This window comes from Poecilia latipinna, unplaced genomic scaffold (assembly GCF_001443285.1).
Source record: "Poecilia latipinna isolate Pla-1442-1.1 unplaced genomic scaffold, P_latipinna-1.0 Scaffold1822, whole genome shotgun sequence".
Taxonomy (NCBI): domain Eukaryota; kingdom Metazoa; phylum Chordata; class Actinopteri; order Cyprinodontiformes; family Poeciliidae; genus Poecilia; species Poecilia latipinna.
Genome location: NW_015114438.1, coordinates 88,508 through 107,501, shown reverse-complemented (window position 1 = coordinate 107,501; position 18,994 = coordinate 88,508). Strand labels below are relative to the sequence as shown.

At 35.8% G+C, this 18,994-nt stretch overlaps 1 protein-coding gene across 1 annotated transcript in view; it reads right to left on the bottom strand.

The window, feature by feature from the left end:
* Nucleotides 1–115: 115 nt before the first annotated feature.
* lrrc9 (leucine rich repeat containing 9) overlaps nt 116–18,994 on the bottom strand; it is a 42,574-nt gene continuing 23,695 nt past the window's right edge. The window contains exons 24-31 of the mRNA XM_015014517.1: nt 18,539–18,678; nt 17,276–17,412; nt 15,729–15,946; nt 14,274–14,342; nt 11,729–11,854; nt 8,688–8,871; nt 7,978–8,125; nt 116–335 (exon numbers count right to left, since the gene is read on the bottom strand). Of these exons, the coding sequence (XP_014870003.1) occupies nt 290–335; nt 7,978–8,125; nt 8,688–8,871; nt 11,729–11,854; nt 14,274–14,342; nt 15,729–15,946; nt 17,276–17,412; nt 18,539–18,678 (1,068 nt within the window). The 3' untranslated portion in view covers nt 116–289. The remainder of the gene's footprint in view (nt 336–7,977; nt 8,126–8,687; nt 8,872–11,728; nt 11,855–14,273; nt 14,343–15,728; nt 15,947–17,275; nt 17,413–18,538; nt 18,679–18,994) is intronic.

Sequence of the window (18,994 nt, the reverse complement as noted above, 5' to 3'; positions counted from 1 at the left end):
TAGGAGGGTTTAAGGAAGTTTAAAAAAAAACTCAGTTTAATTTAAAAAGTGCATTTACATGCTGGAAATAGGATGCAACATTTTTTAAAGTGTACAGTCACAAAATTTTATTAAATGAAAACAAACAACAACATATTTTTATATATTTTTTTATCTCTTCATAAATGTTTCTTGAAATTGCAGTTGTGATGGTGATGCTGTAGGAAGGATCTCCAGTAGCAGTCAGGCCTGCAGCGAAATTGAAGAAGCCTCTGACTGAAGAAAGTCGTTTTACCTTACGAATGTATATTTAAACCTTGTGGAAAGCCTTCCCATAACGACTGAAGCTGTTGTAACTGCAAAGAGTGAGCAAAAAAACATATTAAACCCAATTTACATGTGTGTCAATATGGTAGTATACAATCAATGAGAACCAATGACGTAGCTCTCCCGGATTCAGTCTGAATAATCATGTTTGTGTGAAGGAATATCACCAATCAAGAAAAATGCTGTCCCTATTTACTATTATATCAAATGTAGCTACTTGCACCATTGTATTTAAATCCTGATTCTCATACTCTTGGTTCAGTGGTCATTTGTCTGTATTTGTAATGTATTTAATTTAAAAAAGAGGTGCAAAGAACAAAACATAAAACAAAACAAAAAAGAGAAAATTTTAGATTTAATTGCAGATGTTAGGAACGGTAAGTGTGGGTATCAGAGGCCAGGAGGGTTTTTTTTTCCCTTAAAAAGCAAGTGTGTGTTGCTCTGTGTGTAAGGCAATCCATGAGAAGAAAGACGCTTGTCAGTTCTGACAGCCCTTATTTTAATCTGTAATCCTCCCAACACTTTAAGAAATATGTTTTCAACACTTAAGTCAAGGAGAAATAATGCAAATGTCATGATTTATAAAAGGCTGGCAGAAAATTGCACAAAAAGCTTATCTGACAAACCAGTGAAGAGTGATTTCTGATAAATTTGCAGGAAAATTGGGTATTTCTCAATTGTTTTCTTTTCCCATAAACTTTTTTTCCCTTCTTTTTAAAGAAGCAATACACTTTGTGGGATTGAAATAATGTGATGAACGGCACACAAGTTCAGTACTACAATAAATGACACGCAAGGTCAGAAATGAAAAGCGGTTAAGATTTTATGCTTCTGTGAGATTTGCTCTCATCCAAAATGTCTACACAAAATAGAAGCATTTTCCCTTTTCATCCTAATTGTCCGTCTCCAGTCGCTCTTTATTCCACAGGAAACAAATTACAGGAAAATGACAAGCGACAGCAATAATTCAATGGCACACTTCAAAAGAAGCAATATGGCAAGGCAGGATGTATTTGTGAGAATAAAGGAAAATGAACTTGGGATATAATATGCACCTTTTGAGGACAAAATAATTTAGATTTTGTTGATGACTTGCAGAGGGGCGTTGGGAGCAACTAAACGGCTCCTCTTCACAAACCGTCAAGCAAAACACTTCTGGACTTTCTGCAAAATGGAGAGCAGCATTTAGGAGGATGTGGCCAAAGGTGCCAGGTTGCTTTTATGCATTTAAATTACACTGATTGATTGATAGTTATATAAACATCAACTTCAAGGTTTTAGGTGTTGATATGAAAATAGAGTAGACGTAAAAACAATCTGTACAAAACTCTCTGATAAAAATGTAATAATTTCTTCTATTTTAGTTTGATCAATAGATATAATGACTCATATTTAATAAGATTCTATTGTCACTGATATCAGACACAAAATAAATCTGGTAATAAAGAGCAACACAAAGTTTTCACTCTATAATATACAATTAAAATAAACTTGATGTGAGCTTTTAACATTTTTATGACAATTTATCTCTGCTATATGTGAAAATGCTCAACTGCAAAGAAAAATAAACAGCTAAACAATTATGATTTAAATAAGTGGCAAAGGAGGTATGGAGTGCCCATTCCTGGAAATGTGTTCAATGTAAAAATATAAAATCTTACCAAGTATTTTTGGTTTAGTTTCTACTGAAAATATCTTATTACGGTTTAACTTTTCAGCAGGATGTAGGAGCTTGTTTTGAGTCAATAATTACTTTCTGAACTGCAAGTCAGCAACAAAACTCTTGTCTTTTTCAGCAGCCGTTCTACAAAACCAGCTGACCAAACATGCTCTAGTTCCACCGGGGTTGCTAGGTAACGGCACAGTGCTTGTGGAATGTGACTTAACTACTGGGAGGTTTTTGAAACAACTCGTTTTTCAGTAAACATTACCTTACTTCCAAAAAAACTTCCAAAAGTGCTTGGGCTATTTTTAGAAACAGTAGTCCCAAATGGAAGCATAAAAATATAAAAAAGGTCCAATTTATGAAGCTTCTGCTCTTTGTGACACTTTTTGCAGTAGGATGAGATGTTCAGCTGTATCAATGTAGAGTATTTTACAAAATTGCAACAAAAATGCTTTGTTCCCATCACATGGATCACATGATCAACAACTGGATGTTACTACTGGCAGAAAAGATGACAGGAAGTAGTTGGAGGATTATGGCATGGCAAGTTTCTTATTTAATGGAAACAATTACAAAATTGGGTAACACTTTATTTGAAGGGGGTTGAATAAGACTGACATGGCACTGTCATAAACACCTGTCATGAACATGAATAAGCCTTCATGAATATTTATGACTTGTCATAAGGCGTCATTCGGTAAATTATGACACTTTTAATACAAAGTTGACATGATTCAAAATGCCGTTGTTATGACAACTTGACATTAACCAAGAAATCATTACTGACATAAATTTGTTATAAAATTTATGTCAGTAAATTTTATAACAAATATAAGGTAACTTTTATGTTATTAAAGATAAAGTTTAAACAGTAATGATTTCTTGGTTAATGTCAAGTTGTCATAACAAAGACATTTTGAATAATGTCAACTTTGTATTAAAAGTGTCATAATTTACCGAAATACGCTTTATGACAATAGTCATAAATATTCATGAAGGCTTATTCATGTTCATGTTATGTCATGTTTATTAAAGTGTCATGACAGTCTTATTCAACCCCCTTCAAATAAAGTGTTACCCAAAATTGTGTTTTTTCAACATCAGCAGGAGATGCAGTTCCATTATAAATGTGGGCAAAACTTTGTCAATATTCTGTCGAAAAAACACAATTAAATTAGATACACAGTTAAAATCACATGTGAATAAGCTTGTTTATTAAAAAACATGCAACACCATCCTCCTCCTACAACTTCCTGTTGTCTTCTTCATAATTTCTGCCAGTAGAAACATCTGGTTGTTTATTGCATGACTTGTGTGATGTTTCTATGGAAATTTTACGAAATTCACTCATTTCAATACAGCTGGAAAACCACATCATCCAAGCACAAACATATTTTAGCAAAAAACATGTTTTTTCTAAATTGACATGTTTCCATTAAGCGAATTTGTCTTCATAATTCCAGCTTGTAAATGAAAACAAAGAATATTCTCATAGAACTGTGCAAAACTTTGTAATTGCGATTACATTGACCATATTACTGCGGAATTTGACATTTCGAAAATAAATCCACTTACTGACAACATGGCAAGTTTGAAAAAACCTTTTGCTAAAACATTTTGGCGCATAGATGAGGAGGTTTTTTTGCCCATATTGAAATTGGTTTATTTCGCAAAACCATAATTGAAGTACTTTATTTGAATCACATGACTCATATGTGATGGGAAAAGTTTAAAAGGAACCAAGCTGTGCAAAACTTCTGCATTTCCATTGACCATACAATTGCACAGAGTTATGAAAATAAATTTAACTTAATAGAAACATGGCAATTTAAAAAAAAATGTTTTTCTATAAAAAAGCTATGATGAGGTGGTTTTTTGGCCGTACTGAAATTTGTTTATTTTGCAAAACTCCAATGGAAACATTTTCACAGGTCCACATGATTAACAACCGGATGTTTCTACTGGATCAAACCACAAAGAAGACGACAGGAAGTGGTGGCAGGACGAAAGTGCAGCATGTCTGAGTGACTTACTGCATAAACAAACTTATTTAACTGCATTTCTTATTTAGTAGAAACATCACAATTATGAAATTGTGTTTTTTCGACATTAGTGGTATATGAAGGAAGTTTTGTGCACAATTGTAATGTAAACGGAGCAAGTGATGGCACACCTCTAATTCACTCCTGAACCTGAGTGGAAATACGCCCCACTCAGCAATTATTCAGTCTTAGACTAATGGTGGCTCTGAATCTACAGACACAGCAAATGCACAGCGCTACTGGACCAGCAGTAATGGGCGCCATACAGGCCGTGTGTGTGTGTGTGGTGAAGACTCTACCAGGGAAAAGAGGGGGTGGCATCATCTATAACTGATTCACAACATGCACAAACATCTCTAATTATGAATGTACATCACAAGTGCGGCGAATAAGCCAGTGCCTCCTCTCCGCCTCCCGAGCCACGCTCCATATCAGGCCCATGAAAACATAACCTGTCACATTCCATCCCATTAAACCAGCTACGAGCCATGTGGTTCACTCACGTGGCGCAGCGAGGGGAAGACACACAGAGCGGTGCATCTGGGTTCACTCAAAGGTGATGAATTATTCACGTTTTTTATGCTAATGTCATTTTAATGTAAGAAACACTGACAGATATGCAGATCTGCAACACACTCTGGAAAGCGGTATGTCCACTATAAGCTCCCGCTACTCACAGCAGAATTAGAAATAGTTATATTTATGACATCCATGGTGCACATACTGTACACAAATAAAGCATAATTATCCCCTGCAATACCTAATGCATTAGAGCACTCGCACCGAGCCCCCAAATCTGTGCTCTGAGTCCATCAGCTGCCATTTGATGTCAGGCACAGCAAGGTAATGGCAGTGCACTCACTTGCGAAGTCATTAGCCCCGCTTAATGCTGGGAATTAAAACAAATTAAGTGAAGTTAAGTACATGCATTAGAGAAGCTTGTTTGGGGGAGAGCTTTTCATTTCTCTCCTCTGCAGAAGCGGTTCTGCTGTTGGACGCCGAGCAAAGCCAGGAGGAACAAAATGGAAGAGCAAGATCTGCTGCTCCAACTGATGAGTTACCGCTTCAGAGCTGGAGGAGGAAAAAATCACCAAGGGCTGATTAGCGACGTTACTGGAGCTACAAGGACACCTAGCGGTCATGTTAACAGCACTAATCACGTTAATCCTGCTGAGGCTTCAGCTGGTGGCACTTCTGGACCAAACAGTGAAAAAATATGGAAACAACTAGACAGGAAATTTTACTCTACACTGCAAAAACACAAAGTCTTTCAGAGGATTTTTGTCTACTTTCTAGTGAAAATATCTTTTCAGTGGCATAAAGGTGTGCGTTTTAAGTCAATAATTTTTTAATATTGATAACAGTGCAATTCTTTCACTAATAAAATGGGAAAAATGTCTTAGTAAGTGAAATAATCTACAAGTGGAACTAATATTTAAAAAAAAAATCAGTATTAAGGAATTATTGACTTAAAACAAGCTTGTATATTTTGCTGAAGTTACTTCTAATTTAGAATTGTCTTATTTAAAGTATCTGAATCATGTTTGGACTTTTGAATACTGCAAAAACACAAAATCTTACCAAGTAATTTTAGTCTAGTTTTTAGTGGAAATATCTTCTGATGCGCTCACACCAAACGTGTTGCCTCTAAAACGCGCCCGACGCTTCAAGTTCGACGAGTGTGCACTTTGAATGCTCGACATTTTGTTTTACACCAAGCGTTTCATGGATCTGGTTTACATTCAAAGTCTATATGGAGGCGCGTCAAAGGCATGTTAGCTCTAGCTGTTGCTTTCCTTTGGACGCTCTTGACACGTCAAACGCTCGAGATGTAGTAGCTTGTTTTAAACCAATAAGCTGCTACAGCTTTCTTAAAACTTACTTCTAAGTTAGTTTAGTCTTATTGCATGTGTACTAAGATGTTTGCACTGGTAAGGAGACAAACATTTTTTGTTTTTTGCACCCTCCCTCCTGCTTTATCAGGAAAGACTGAAAAATGACAGTTTTGTCATTTATAAAAATGGCAGCGTATTTTCCTCAGAGTGAACTGAATGTATATTTGAAGCATCTATTTGTGAAAGATTTGACAATAAAGTTTACCCAAATTCACATGGACAAAAACATATTCATTAGTGTTACTGCACCCATTTAAACTCTGCATCTCGCTTATAATTTAAAAATAACTAAAACTGAAATGATTAATCCGATTAATTATGATTAATCGATTATTTTTTGATTAATTGTGATTAATCAAAATTGTCAACTAATTCAGTAAATTATTAAATGTTAACTGGAGCACAGAAACAAAAAAAAGGTAATTTTGTAATTAAATTGCTTATAATTAAGTCACTTGTAAGATGTGTACTAAAATATTTGCACTACAAATGAGATCACAGTAGTTGATAACATTTTATAATTTTTTATTGCAACATGAATTGGATTGGTTTTTATTGTGCTTTCAAAAGATTTATTGTGAAATGTTGCTTTATAGATAAACTATATTGAACTGAATTCCTTTGTTTGATCAATAACCATATTTTCCATTAGATTTATCAATGATGAACAAACAGAAACGTCTTTCATAAATGCGCCGTCGGTGACATGACTGGGGCTGGCTTTCCGAAAAGAGGCTAACAACATGAAACCGACAATCTCTGAAATCCATTTGGACCTTATTCAAGATTACATCTTCATCTGAGTGACCGCAGATTATTGTCCACAGAGAGGTGTCCTAAAGCTGGATTATCCACTTGTTGGGGATGCGTTTGACCCGATGGATGGAGCCTGCCAGCCTCACACGCTCCTCCATCTGTGAGCGTTTTTTTATTTTTTTATTTTTCTGCAGATTGTTTGGGGCTGAAATGACACCAATACCTCTCATCCTCAGATTACATGGTTAGTGATCCACATATGTGGGGAAAAAAATTAAGTCAGAGATTTTGAAGGGAATGTGCTGCATGTCAGAGCCCAGTAACCTGATATACCCCCAACTGAAAGCGAGTTATTCATTTCTAATTAGAGCTGGGCAATACGGCTTAAAATAAAATCTGACATTTGTTCATACCAGATCTGATTTTAATAGACTTTCCTTTTTGCTCACTGTTTTTCTAAATGAAATGAGAGAAAATATTATCAAAAAGTGTTTTTATTTAATCTGTTAATTGTACGGCAGAAAATTTCTTTTCATTTATGGGAATATAGTCATAATATTAGCATAAAAGATGCAATTTTTGCAGAAAGATTTTTTTAAAAGTGTTATTTTAGTAAAGTTTTTAGCGTTATCGGGATCGGATGTGACCAACTCTGTTCACGTGATTCTTTCTTCAAAATACTCAGTCGTGTATATAACATGGGAAAATATATTGTTAAAGGTGAAAAAAATCTGCCAGTAGTTATTGACTTAAAACAAGCTCCTGTTTCAAACCACACAGTTACTTGTAAGTTATTTTTGTATTCAGATATTTGCACTCAAACTAGACAAAGAATAGTTTGTAAAACATATGCTGATGTGTCCAAAACATAAATATTCTTAACTATTATCTGTAAAACCGAAGTATAACGTCACAAGATGCTCAATATTCCTCATTTTAACTTTTTCTCATTTTTGTATTGGAGCTATTATAAAATTCCGACTTTCTTCTGCTAACATGACTTAATTCTTCTAATTAACAAAAAGTAATCTTAGCCTGGTGCTAATATTTCATCATAGATTCGACCTGAATTTAAAGTGTAAATAAATAGAAGCTGTAAAAGACGTCAAACAAGATGGCCGCCTTGGAGGTGGTGACATCACTCTAAACTATGGAAACCCAAGGAGTGCAAAAAATCAGGATATTCCAAAATGAAATCTTCAAAAACCAAAAAATTAATAAATCAATAAGTTTGATTTATCACCCTGTTGCATTACAGCATGAAACTAAAGCCAAGCATGTCTGGTTGTTTTTATTGATTCAGTCAGTGAACCTGTGGTTCTGGTCCTGCTTGCGACCGGAGCAGCTGCCGTCAGAATGCGGTTCTGCGGTCGGAGCGTTGCTCTTCGTTCTCTTGCTGTGTTTCAGGTTGGAGTCAGGTTTGCTGCGCCGACCCGCACTTGGCGTTTTTTGCCTTTGACCTGATTCAGAGATCAAAACACGTTGAGCATTAGAGAGTCGAAGGTAACCGTATCGGCTTACTTAGCTGCGAAAACTATCTGCTCCCTCATGGATTCATTTTCTGTTTGTGCTTTTTTTAATTGAACAAATTTCAACAAGTTTGGTCAAGTTTCTACTGCAAATATCTTAAAAATAAGACAAAATCAACTTATCTTTCTTAGTATTTTAGGAAGTTATGGGAGATTGTTTTAAGTAAATAATTCCTTAATATTAATTTAAAAAGTACCAAGTTTCACTGGCAGATTATTTCACTTATAAGAAGACATTGTTCCCATGTTACAAGTGAAATAATCTGCCAGAGAAACTAATTATTTTCATCAATATTAAGGGATTACTGACTTTAAACCAGTTCCTACGTATTTCTGACAAGTTGTAAGCTCGTTTTGTCTTATTTAAAAGATATTTTCACTAGAAACTTGACCAAAACCATCTCATTTTTTGTTTTTGTAGTAAAGTTGCACAGGCTAACATAATTCAGATCATCTATTTTAAATGAAACTTATCATTTTCTTGCATGCTCACTCTTCATGCGGCTTGTGTGCTGATTGTCGTCTGCGCTGGTTGGCGGGGTGCAGCGGCCGATGCTGTACTGTCCGCTGCTTATACCCGTCCCCCTCAGAGTGGTGCAGTGCAGCAGCACAGGGGCCTGTCCAGGTGGAGAACCGTCAGCGGAGGGGAGATGAGCTCCAGGATGCTGAGCGCTTTGCTTTAACACAAAATATTTAAAAACATTTAAATAGAGCTGGACAATAAATCAATCATGACAGACATGTGATCAATATCAATAGATAATACATCTCAAAGAATATTCAATGAATTCTGATCCACAACCGCACAGCATTCTGGGAGATGTAGGCAGAGGAAAACCTACATCAACCTATAAAGTCGAAACTTTATGTCATATGGCTCAAAATTGTCATGTCAAAAGAATTTGACACCACAAAATCAAGCAAATAAAGTGAAGTAGCTTGATTTTTTTTCCAGAATGTATATTTTTGTAGATATAAAACAGATAAGGTAATTTTATCATTGATTCTTTTTTAAAAATGAGAGTTTCCAAAACTATATAAAAAAAACTCGGATAGTGAGATAAATCTCAAAAATTTCCAACTTCTGGAATGTTAAAAGTCGGACATTTTTAACATTTGAAACTCAGATATTTCCACTTTTTTTCTAGAAAATTTCAGTTATTTTGGGGGTGGGAGGGGGAATTTACTCCTCTTTTTTAGAATAGCCCTAATAAGCTGTCGTACATTTTACACATTTGCTGTATTAACAGAAAAGCACCTAGTTTTCTGTTTCTTTTTGGCTAGACTGGACAAATTTATTTTCGGTAATAAGAACAGGATTTGGGGCAAGTTTTTCAAAAATGTTTGCTCTATTTAGTGAAGTTTAATTTAAAAAAAAGCTGACTTCGGTAAAAGTTGCCTTTTGTTTTACCTTTTGTTAAAGCTTTAGCTACTCAACCTCTCTAGGCCAGCTAAGCAAAGCTGGTGGCATCACCTCTCTCACTCTTCGGTTACCTAGCAACTCTCTCTCTTTGGTTGCCTAGCAACAACTTGTTGAATAACTGGCACAGAAGCAGTTTAAGGTTCCACCACTGTGTGCCTCATAACTAATTCAAAATAAAAAGCAATCTTCATGTTTTTCCTGTCGATAAAACAGTTCTGGACTCAGGATGCCAGTATTTCAGATTTATAACAAAAATTAATCAATAAATATTGATATTGACTAAAATTAAACGCTTGTATCATGATACGCAGAGGTGGGTAGAGTACCCAAAAACCATAATCAAGTAAAATTAATGGTACTTCAGTATATTTTTACTCAAGTAAGAGTAAAAAGTAGCCGTCCAAGAAATTAATCAAGAGTAAAAAAGTTATTTGGTAAAAAGTCTACTCAAGTAAAGATCAAATTATTAATCATTTAATATTTAAAAAATAAATCAGATGGACCAAAATATAAAGTAAAGTGGAAATGTAGGTATTTTAAAGTAAAAAATAACAATAATTCATATAAGTAACAAAAAACAACCAAATCAGGCAAATGAAATTTTTTCCATATCAGTTTCTTTCAATAAAAAACTTTAGCAAAAACTGCAGGTCTCTGTCTGGTAAATTTTGCTTTTCATTCAGTGAAGTTACTCACAATGGAGAGAGTCTCCAGAAATTGATACTTCATAATAACATTACTCAAGTAAAAGTAAAAATATGCATAGAAGAACATCTAAAAAAAGAAGTTACTCAAGTAAATGTAATTGAGCAAATGTAACTGGTGATTTGTTTGTCGGCCATATTGTCCAGCCCTGGCTATGGGTTTAAGAATGCGAATCTGATTTAAAGCATGAGTGAAATAGTATGAAATGATCCTTTAAGTGCAAACAGGGTCAGATTAATGCATTTAGCTTCACCCATATGCTTTATTTTCTCCTCCACCCACCCATCCGGGAGAGCTTGGTGATTGGATTGCTTGTTGTTCCACATATATAAGCATCTTACAGGGAAACAGTAATTACTGCTCATCAGTAACGACGTTCAGATTCAGCAGCAGCAGCCATAGACTGAGCGGGAAACTCATTGATGAGCGCCACTAAAAGGACGTTTGGGTATTTTAATGAGGAAACACGGGATCGGCGATCTGTCATTTCCATACCAACGATTAACGAGCAGACAGAGTCGCTGTGACCCGGCTAATACGGGCTAAATTCACTGGTGCATTATGGGCCGGGCACATTTCATCTAATCAGCAGGATGATGCTAGCAGGCTCAGGCTGCTTTTAATTCAGAGCTGCATTACGGCCCCCGCTCCTCATTACAACCGCAGATCAGCCAAACTCACACAGTACCATCTGGGCTTAACTAACATTCGATCTGGACGTTTGTTTGTTGATGTTTTGTTTTCCTCTTCGTCTCTGATTTAGTCTAAGTGAAATAAATGTTCTTTTTCACAGCTATGTTGATGATATCTCTTTACGTCTATCGATGAGCCAGGAGCAACTTATGGGGTTCAGCTGTGTTTTCTTCAGCTTGGGATTCCCCCAGTGTATTTATTATAAGCCTGGCGGGCCACCAGGCTTTACTTGAGCCCCCACCAGGCTAAGGCATTGCTTATTTATTTAGGTCTTTTTAAAATGTTTGCATTTTTAAGACTTTATAGCTGCTGTTCAGGTATTAATCTTCCAATAACACATAATTATCAAGTGATATTTTAACATTTCCTTTCAACTTTAAACATTTTTTAACTCAAAAACATGACGGGTTGCTAGATGACTGACTGAACTAGCACTCAACCACCGGGCTTAGCAAGTTTTCTGGGGGAAACTTTGAGCAACAAACAGAAGTTTTAATCAATTATAGAAATAATCGCCAACTCGTTTAGTAATCAATTAATCATTAGTAAATATACTTTTTTTCCAAAAAGTTACTCAGGTAAATGTAACTGAACTGAAACACGACATGTCCTCCAGCTGTTCTTAAGACAGGAGTGGTAATACATATAAATTAGTATGAATGCATGATATTTGCATATTTCTCTACTTTCTGTTTGATTTGTTCGTCTCTTACATATTGATCTTCATACAGGAGTTCGGCTTTCTTCCGTTCCTCCGCAGTGACGGCGATTCCATCCAGCACCTCCAGCTCCGTCAGATGCAGAACAACATCCAATCTATGCTGAGAGTTTCTGGCAACCTGAGCACAGACAGAAGACAAACACAAACCAGTTAAACCAGTAACAACATCCTGGGAACAAACCACCCTGCTATTAACTCAAATTAAAAAAACAATATGCAACTGAAACCTGACAGACTGTAGCTGCAGATTAAGACATGTGGTGCATACCAAGTATTATTTTGTCTAGTTTCTAGTGCAAATATCTTATTACGCTTGAAATAAAGTGAAACAAACTTTTCAGCAATATAAGAGCTTATTTTAAGTGAACATGTCCTTAATATTGATAAAATAGAAAGTACTAGTTCCAATGGCAGATTATTTCACTGTTAAGACATTTTTCCCATGTTATGAGTAAATAATGTGCAGTGGAACTAGAACTTTTTTAAATACCAAATTAAATAATTATTAACTTAAAACAAGCTCCTATAGTGCACTGAATTGCAACTTGTAAGTTAGTTTTCTTTAATTTAAAGTGTGCTAAGAAATTTGCACTAGAAACTAGACAAGAAATACTTTTCAAGTTTCTGAACTTCTGCCTCACAGAAGGCTGCTCCCTCACTCAGCTCCTTCAGACTAGCCAGCAGCAATTACCAAACATCTGGTGGAACTGTGCATCAGCTGAGCTCATTATAGGAGCTACTTCTCAGTGAAACGCTGGTAAAAACGTCGTTAAAGGGTTAATAAAGGAGCCACAATGACTTCCTGAAGGCGGAGCTTCAGAAAGAGCAGGAGTTTTTAAAGAGACAAAGGCCCAATTTATTTTAAATCATAGTTGATAACAGCTAAAGTTAACATAGTTACTTGATTGTGCTATAAAATGACACAATGTGCCTTGAAACACACAAAATTGCCCTTTTAAGGAATTATTTACTTTAAACAAGCTTCTTATATCTTGCTAAAAAGTTACTTGTAAGTTAATCTTGCCTTATTTCAAGTGTATTTGCTCTGGAAAATACAAAAACACACTTGGTAGGACTTTGTGTTTTTGCGCTGTGGGTGCCAGTAGCACCCAGCTGACAGCTGCCGCTCAGGGCGCCTTCTGGTCACAGAGCAAACCCGCCTGAACCTCCTGTTCCTGCAGGATCCCGCCGCTGCTGCTGCATGCTACCAGACATGCATGGAAAGGAGCAGGAAACGGCGTCTCCTGGGCTGCTTCTGGCAGCAGCAACGCCCCGTGAGGAGAGAAAGGGAATGGGGTCAAAGCTGCCACAGCTGAGTTTGACCCCGTGGAGAGCAGCGGACCGGAGCTGCAGACTCCAGATGGGTGATGGTGCCGAAGCATTTGGTCCCTGATGCCAGGCGGTTTGAGGCGCAGCAGACGGCCCATCCTGTAATCACTTAATTTGGAGTGTGGGATTTTGGTCGTGAGAAACCGAGCTTGTAAACCATACTTTAGATAATTTGTTTGTGAGTTCAAAGTAAGGCTGGACGATACGGCTTAAGAATAAAATCTAATTTTTTTCTCTCGCTCTCTTATCAAAAATACATTTCAAAAAGTGGCTTTCATTTCTGTGAGTATAATAATCGTAACATAATTGTTTAATTATGAGAATATACTAGTCATAGCATTAGCAGAATAAAGACGCAATTTTACAAGAAGAGTCTTAAAATTACCAGAAAAATTCATTTCAAAGAGAAAAAAGCTTGGATAATTATTTTTTTGTTATTTTTTGTGTTGATGTTCTCATAAATAGGCCTGTCACAATAACAAATTTCGCTGGACAATATATTGTCCCAGAAGTTAAACGATAATATTGTTATGAGACCATTTTCAAGTACTAATTGCAAGAACACATTCTCAAAGATCAATAAATTTTAAATATTAAGAAATATTTAACACTGGAACTGGAAGACATTTTAAATATCCAAGATAAATCTAAAATAAAATTAATTATAAAGTGTCTGCAATCAAAAATGTTTGTCAATAAAAGAGCTGAATGAGACCAAAACACCAAACTGAAAAGTTTTTTTATCCAGTTTTTGGAAGAAAAAGAGAAAAGAGAAAACCAATAAATCACGCAAATGGAAATTATTAAGCTTGATTTAATTTATCATGTGATTGATTTATTGCTTATTGTGACAGGCCTGGTTCTCATAAAATTACAACTTAATTTTCCCTATATTATGACTTTATTCTTGCATTATTTCAACTGTATTACTGTAATATATGACTTTACTCTTGTAATTTAAAAAAAAAGTTTTAGACTGGCACTAATACTCCATCGTAGAATTGTAAAAGACGCTTGTTAAACAAGATGGCCGCCCTACTGACATCACTTTGAAATATGGGAACCCAAAGAGTGAAGTGAAGTGTCCTGTGACTGGCAGATCGTGGACTCATGTCACTGAAAGCTCATCCCACTGGAGGAAGAAAAACTGTAGTTCTTCATAAAACCTAATTTGGTTTAATGACAAACTAGAACTTAGTGAAACTTACAGGATTTCCAGATACAGAGAGTTCGGTCAGGCAGGGAAGAACCTCTAATTTGTGGAGTTCTGTGATGTCCTGCGAAAAAGTAGAGAAACAACAACGAAGTTTCTCCTTCACTGCAAAAACACAAAATATTACGAAGTATTTCTGTTCTAGTTTCTAGTGAAAATGTCTTAGTACATTTGAAATGAGACATAACTGGCTTTCATTTTGCATGAAGTCATTTCCAGTGGTTTGGTGAAACAAACTATTATTTGACTAGAATGACCATCGTTACATTCAAAAACGCAAAATCTTACTAAGTATTTTTTCAGTAGTATCTTGTACAAATGTCTTAGTACACTTAAAATAAGACAAAAATAACTAACAACTAACTTAAGTTAATAATTCCTTAATATTGATTACATTATTTCACTTGTAACAAGACATTTTTCTCATGTTACAAGTGAAATAATCTGAAAGGGTAACTAATATCTTTTCATCAATATTAATGATTTGTCAATCATTAATATTGATATTTCTTTTCTCTTTTGCTCAGTGATGCTAGTAGATAATGTAATCACAATACTTCCTTACTTTCTGCATTTATGTATTTTTTCTTATTCAGATAATGAAATCAGGCAGAACTTGTCAGCTTCTACATATTGCTGAAAAGTTAGTTGCAAGTTAGTTTTGACTTATTTCAAGTGCACTAAGATATCTGCAGTAGACTCTAGACAGAAACAGTTGGTAAGATTGTTGCAGTGTTTTCCACGGCTGTGTGATTTAACCTTTCCTCCTCTTTGGCTGCAGCCTGCGGTGCCGATAATGGAGTTGTATGTATGCATGCATGAGGGCAGAACCTTTCAGAATTTAGGAGGATAGAGGATGGAAGAGATTACACGTGTGAGCCCGCGTTAATCTCATGGGAATTTGGGCACGCAGCGCGCCGCGGAGGGGCGGGGGCCCGTCTTTGATTCCCGGCTTTTCGCTGCGACTCGACACCCCCCACGGCGAGCGCCGATGCTCCGGGATGATTGCTGTGTTTTATGTCTTAATTGAATGCAGGAAAACATTAAGGAAGTGAGGGGGAGAAAGGAAGAGGCAACAAAAGTGCAAATCACTCCCCCTGCGTGAGGAGCTTCAGGCTGAGCAGCTGATTACACGTTGTCCTGATTGTTCCTCTCTGCCTTCATACGCACCGCCATGACCTTCAATCAAACTTGATTCTCCTTAATACTACCCCTTGCATACAACAGTGGGTGGTAATAGCTCATGATTACTATACTTTATGCCTACTTTGCAAATGCAGAAAAAAGTAATACTGAATAAAATGCATTCTGAAACATCTGACACATGTAAAGCAATCAGGAAAAAGTTGGTAAATCAAAAGGTGACTGTGACCTTCCTTTGGAGACTCAAGCAATCTCTTTTTAGATTGGATCTGCGGTTTCATTTGAATTCTCCTAAACGACAGAATACCTGCAGCTTGTTCATGTTGAGGAAGAGTTTGTGCAGCTTCGTCAGCGTACTGAAGTGGCTCAGCTCCCGGATGCGGTTGTCGGCGAGGTGCAGCTCCTGCAGAGAGTTGTGGCTCATGAACGAGTCCTTGGAAAGCGATTTAATCCGGTTTCTGTCCAACACGAGTTCCTTGAGCTTGTAGAGTCGCTCCAAACCCTCCACCTGCCTGATTTCATTATCTGAATAAGAAAAAATACATAAATGCAGAAAGTAAGGAAGTATTGTGATTACATTATCTACTAGCATCACTGAGCAAAAGAGAAAAGAAATAATTATTTTTTACTTTAATCTCCTAATTCTAAATTTTACCTCAAAATTCTGAATTTTTTTCTCAAAAATTTTTTTTCTCAGAATTCTGAAGAAAAAACTTCAGAATTCCACTGCAGCTTTCATGAAACATCTATTTTGTTACAGCTGAAAAACAACTTCAACAACTTTGTTTAGAAAAACATGAGTTTTTAAATTACAAATAAAATGTATCTTCGTAATTTAAATGTGCACAATTCTATGATTTACTGAAACAGCTGGTGCTAAAAACTGAGCAACCAGAACATAATCTGAAGCATGGTCAATATATAACAACAAGATAGTGACTGAGCAAAAATATTATCAGTGGGAAAGTTACAAGGCAAAAGCCACTGCTGACCAAAGAGAAAACATTTTACAACAACAATACAAAGAAACGTTTGAGAAGCTATCCAGGCATTGATAAGACAAAAGTAGGACTTTTTGAAAGTGGTTGTGGCTTCAACAGCTTTTAGGTTCTGGTGTGGATTGATATTTTCATTAATGAATAAAGTCATTTTGTTTCTTTCTCAAGTTAAAAAGTACAAGTTACACTGTAAAAAAAGTCTAATTTAAAGTAAAATTCTGGCAACCACAGCTGAAAGTATTTTACCGTAAATGGAAGACATTTTTTACAGTGTACATGGGAGGTTAATTCACTTTTAACATTGGAAAAACGTCTTGTGATAAATTAAATAATCTACCAGTAGAACTAGCACTTTTTCATCAATTTTAAGGAATTATTTACATAAAACAAGTTACTATTTCTTGTCGAAAAATTACTTGTAAGTTAGTTTTGTCTTCTTTTAAGGGTAATAAGATAAGATTTTGTGTTTTTGCAGTGTATCTTTGACTTTAAAATTCACTTGGCAATCAAACATTTAAAAGTGAGAAAGGAGAAAAATCATAGAGGAGCCAAAGAGTATGAAGAGTTTTGTTAACTGCAGCTGTAAAACAACAACAGCAGAAAAAACAATTGAAATCACAGAAAAGCTAACAAAAAATGTTCCAAGATAAGTCAGAAAATAAGAACACAAAGGTGGGCGAAGAAAACACATCAACAATGAAAAGCTTTCAAAAGCTGTTGAAAAGAAAGTCAGTCTCTCTTTTCTTCGTGACCCGTCATCCAGCTGGCCTGCAGTCCATGGGAGGCATTGCTCTTTTACGGCTCACCCCGTCCTGACCGCTGTGAGCGGGAAGGGGACAACCTGAACCATACGCACCTTGGAGGAAGAGCGCTTTAAGATTGGTGAGCCTGCTGAGCTCCAGATTGGCCATATTGGAGATGCCATTGTGACTCAAATGGAGCACCTCCAGGCTCCCCATCAGTGGTTCCAGGCCGACGCCGGGCCCAGGAAGCCTTAAAGACAGTCACAGAAAACCAGTTAGCAGCTCTGGCCTCATTCTGCCTCCCGCTGCTGCATTCAGCTGCACAGGCCTTACAGGTGCAGGGAACTCTCAACAATCGCAGGACAAACAAACAAAGGAGCAACTCTCACAGATCTCCTTGTATATTGATAAAAAAAAAAATATTGACAGTTTTAACATTTCGCCTAAAATAAAATGGAAAATATCCCTTTAAATGTTTGATATTTGCATTAAAATGCATGAAAAGCTGCCAGTCCTGTGACACATACCGGCTGCATTGTCTGGTCAGGGCTGCCCTCTAATGGTGTGTAAAAGACAAATAGTTTGTTTTTCACCATCTGAAAACACAAAATCCTACCAAGTATGTTTGTCTATTTTCTAGTGAAAATATCGTATGTAACTTGAAGACAAAACTAACTTACAAGTACATTTTTATCAACATATAGGAGCTAGTTTTAATGAAATAATTCCAAAATATAGATTTTTTTTGATGTACTGATTCCACTGGCAGATTATTTATGCCGGTGGAACAAGTATGTTGTTTTTAAAAATCAATATTAAGGAATAATTTATGTAAAACAAGCTCCTATATCTTGCTGAGAAGTTACTTCTAAGTTAGTTTTGTTTTATTCCAAGTGTATTAAGATATTTGGTTTCAAAATTAGACCAAAAATAATTCGTAAGATTTTGCTTTTGTAGTGCAAATATTTTAGTAGACTTGATATACGACAAATTATCTTACAAGTGCATTTTCAGCAAGATATAGGCGCTTGTTTAATAAAATAACTGATTAATATTGATGAAAGCGTATTAATCCTATGGCAGATTATTTTAGCACTTGGAGCTAGAATTTTTTCATTTTTCTCTGTTACTGTGTCCTTCAGTAACAACCATTTGTATTAAAATTATGTGTTTGATCAGAAACAAAGTTAAAGTTTGTATAACATATGAATGATATGATCTAGTTCAAGAAAGAACGGACGCTGCCTCAATTTTAGGCAACTTTTCATGTGTTCTTAGCTGATTTCTGATAGCTGACTTTTTTTCAGCAAACCTAAAAGAAAAAGTTGTAAAAATGGTCATATACTTCTTTTAATTTTGCGTTTTTATCGTATTACCTGTTAGATCTGGATGAGCTCTGCTGGCCGTACCCACTGGAGTTGACTTTGCTGTGCAGAATCTGTTTGTTTGACCGAAGACATAGAGTCTTCTGCCTCGGCAGAATGGACTTGATGTGGTTGTGGTTTAGATACAGAATCTGTTACAAAAGAGTTAGTAAAAGTTTCTTTATTAAATTGTGAAGAATCTGTATTATGGATTCAAGCAATTAGATTAATGGTTTGTTAGATTAAAATTAGTTCCAATCGATTAACTAATAACGTCCGCTTAGGACTCACTGGAGGGTTTTCTGTTCAGTTCTTCAGCCCATTTATGACTAATTATGTCCATAATTTTAATATAACTTTAATTTGTTTTGTACAGGTTTTTTTGTGTAAAATCATCACTTTAATAAGGTGCTGAACATTTGTGACAGGAAATAAATAATAACACTATTAATGAAATAAATAATAACA